The following is a 1,576-nucleotide window of genomic DNA, read 5'->3' as shown; positions in this document are numbered from 1 at the left end:
GCTCGCAGGCCCGGCGCTCTCACTTCCTGGGAGCCCGTCCTGGGTGAGCAGGTGAAGCTCATTGGGAGGATGGGCGGCCGGACTCGCCCGGGCTGGGCGGGCGTGTCTCCGCGAAAGGCTCCCTCAGGCACTTGGAGCCGAGCCCCTCTGCCTCCGGAGTCTGGCTTCTGCCGGAGCCCCTCCCTGCCCTGCCTTTAACCCCGGAGCCCTCTCCCGTCCTTGGACCAAGCGGAAACAATAAAGAGAGAGAAAGAGAGAGTTGGGTCATTTGCTTCCAGGGGTTACTCCCTCTGCTTGGGCGACTGGTGGAGGCCCCAGGTCACAGGCCCACCTCTAGCTGCAAGGGAGTCGGGGAACGAGCTGCTCCTGCCTTCGGTGGGGCCGTGTGAGGCAGGATGTGGCCAGGGCAGCCGCCCCGAGCCTGTGGCTCAGAAAGGGCTCCTCCACCCCAGGTCCCAGCGGCTGCTGAGCCCAGAGGCGGAGCCTGCCCCAGGCCTCTCCCCCTCGTGGCCGTGGCAGCTGGGCCCGAGTCTCCCATCCCTGCCTTTCTCTCCGACACCTGCCTCGGCCTGAGGGCCACGCCCCCAGGAAGACCTCGTCTCAAGTCCTTCACGCTTCCGAGGCTCTGGGTGGACAGGTCCCCCGGAGGCCACCATTCGGTCACTCCGAGGGGCCTGAGCAGGGGGCAGGGAGGGAGGAAGAGGAAAGGGGTGGCAGATGGGAAGGAAAGTCTGGGTGGAAGCCAGCGGCCAGCGGGCACTCAGGGCACGGGCTGTCTGACTGCTCAGTTACTTCAATCCCGTCAGCTTTCTGCTCGAGCACCGTCTCTGGTCTCCCCACCCAAGGCCAGGGGTGTCCCCAGTTCCAGGCACTACCCCGACCTCAGAACCCCGGGACCTGGGAGTCCAGGAGGCAGGAGAGGCCAGTGGCCCCCCAGGTGTCCCCTGCGTGTGCTGCGTCCTTGGGTCGTGAGGCTGCAGAGGGTGACGGGCAGGTGACCCGACCCCGAACCCCACTCAGGGGAACCGAGGCCAGGACTGTCCTGCCCTGGAGGTGACAGTCTCTCTGCTCAGGACCAGAGTCCGAGGGCGAGGCCTGGTCCCACGGCCACCCCCGGCAGAGGAGTCACCTGCCACAGCACCGCAGCGAGGTCACCCTTTGGAAGAGAAAGAGAAAAAAGGCAGCAAGCGAGGAGGCTGAGTAACAGCTGAGCTGAGTCACCGTGGGCGGCGGGGGCGGCTGCCCAGGATGCAAGGGAGGGAGAGGGGCACGGGCCAGCGGGCACCCTCCCGGCTCTGGAGCTGTGGAGGGGCAGGCCCAGCCCCTCCCGCCGGGTGTGCCGGCCGCGCGTGAGCTGACCGCAGGGCTAAGCCGCCAGCTGGTCTGGGCTCCGGTCCCAGCTCCGCCGAAACGTGGCCCCAGGCCTCCTGCAGCCTTTCGCAGCCCGTCCCCTCCCCCGTGTAACGGGGTGAAGGCTCCCCCTGCTGCTGGGCTGGTCCCTGGAGGCCACACGCCCAGTCGCACTCGCCGCCATTGCGACGGAAAGGCCCTGGGCTCCCCGAGGCCTGTCTGTGCC

The 1,576-nt window shown here is 68.3% G+C and overlaps 1 protein-coding gene across 1 annotated transcript in view; it reads right to left on the bottom strand.

Moving 5' to 3' along the window:
• Positions 1-6: 6 nt before the first annotated feature.
• The window catches only part of ENDOV (endonuclease V), a gene marked incomplete at its 5' end in the record, with an annotated part of 25,366 nt that continues 23,796 nt past the window's right edge, over positions 7-1,576 (bottom strand). Inside the window, one exon of the mRNA XM_014528384.1 lies at positions 7-674. Within this exon, the coding sequence (XP_014383870.1) occupies positions 320-674 (355 nt within the window). The remainder of the gene's footprint in view (positions 675-1,576) is intronic.

Source organism: Myotis brandtii, unplaced genomic scaffold, assembly GCF_000412655.1.
Source record: "Myotis brandtii unplaced genomic scaffold, ASM41265v1 scaffold632, whole genome shotgun sequence".
In the NCBI taxonomy this organism is placed as follows: domain Eukaryota; kingdom Metazoa; phylum Chordata; class Mammalia; order Chiroptera; family Vespertilionidae; genus Myotis; species Myotis brandtii.
Note: the sequence above shows the minus strand (reverse complement) of the source record. Positions and strands in the feature narration are given on the sequence as shown.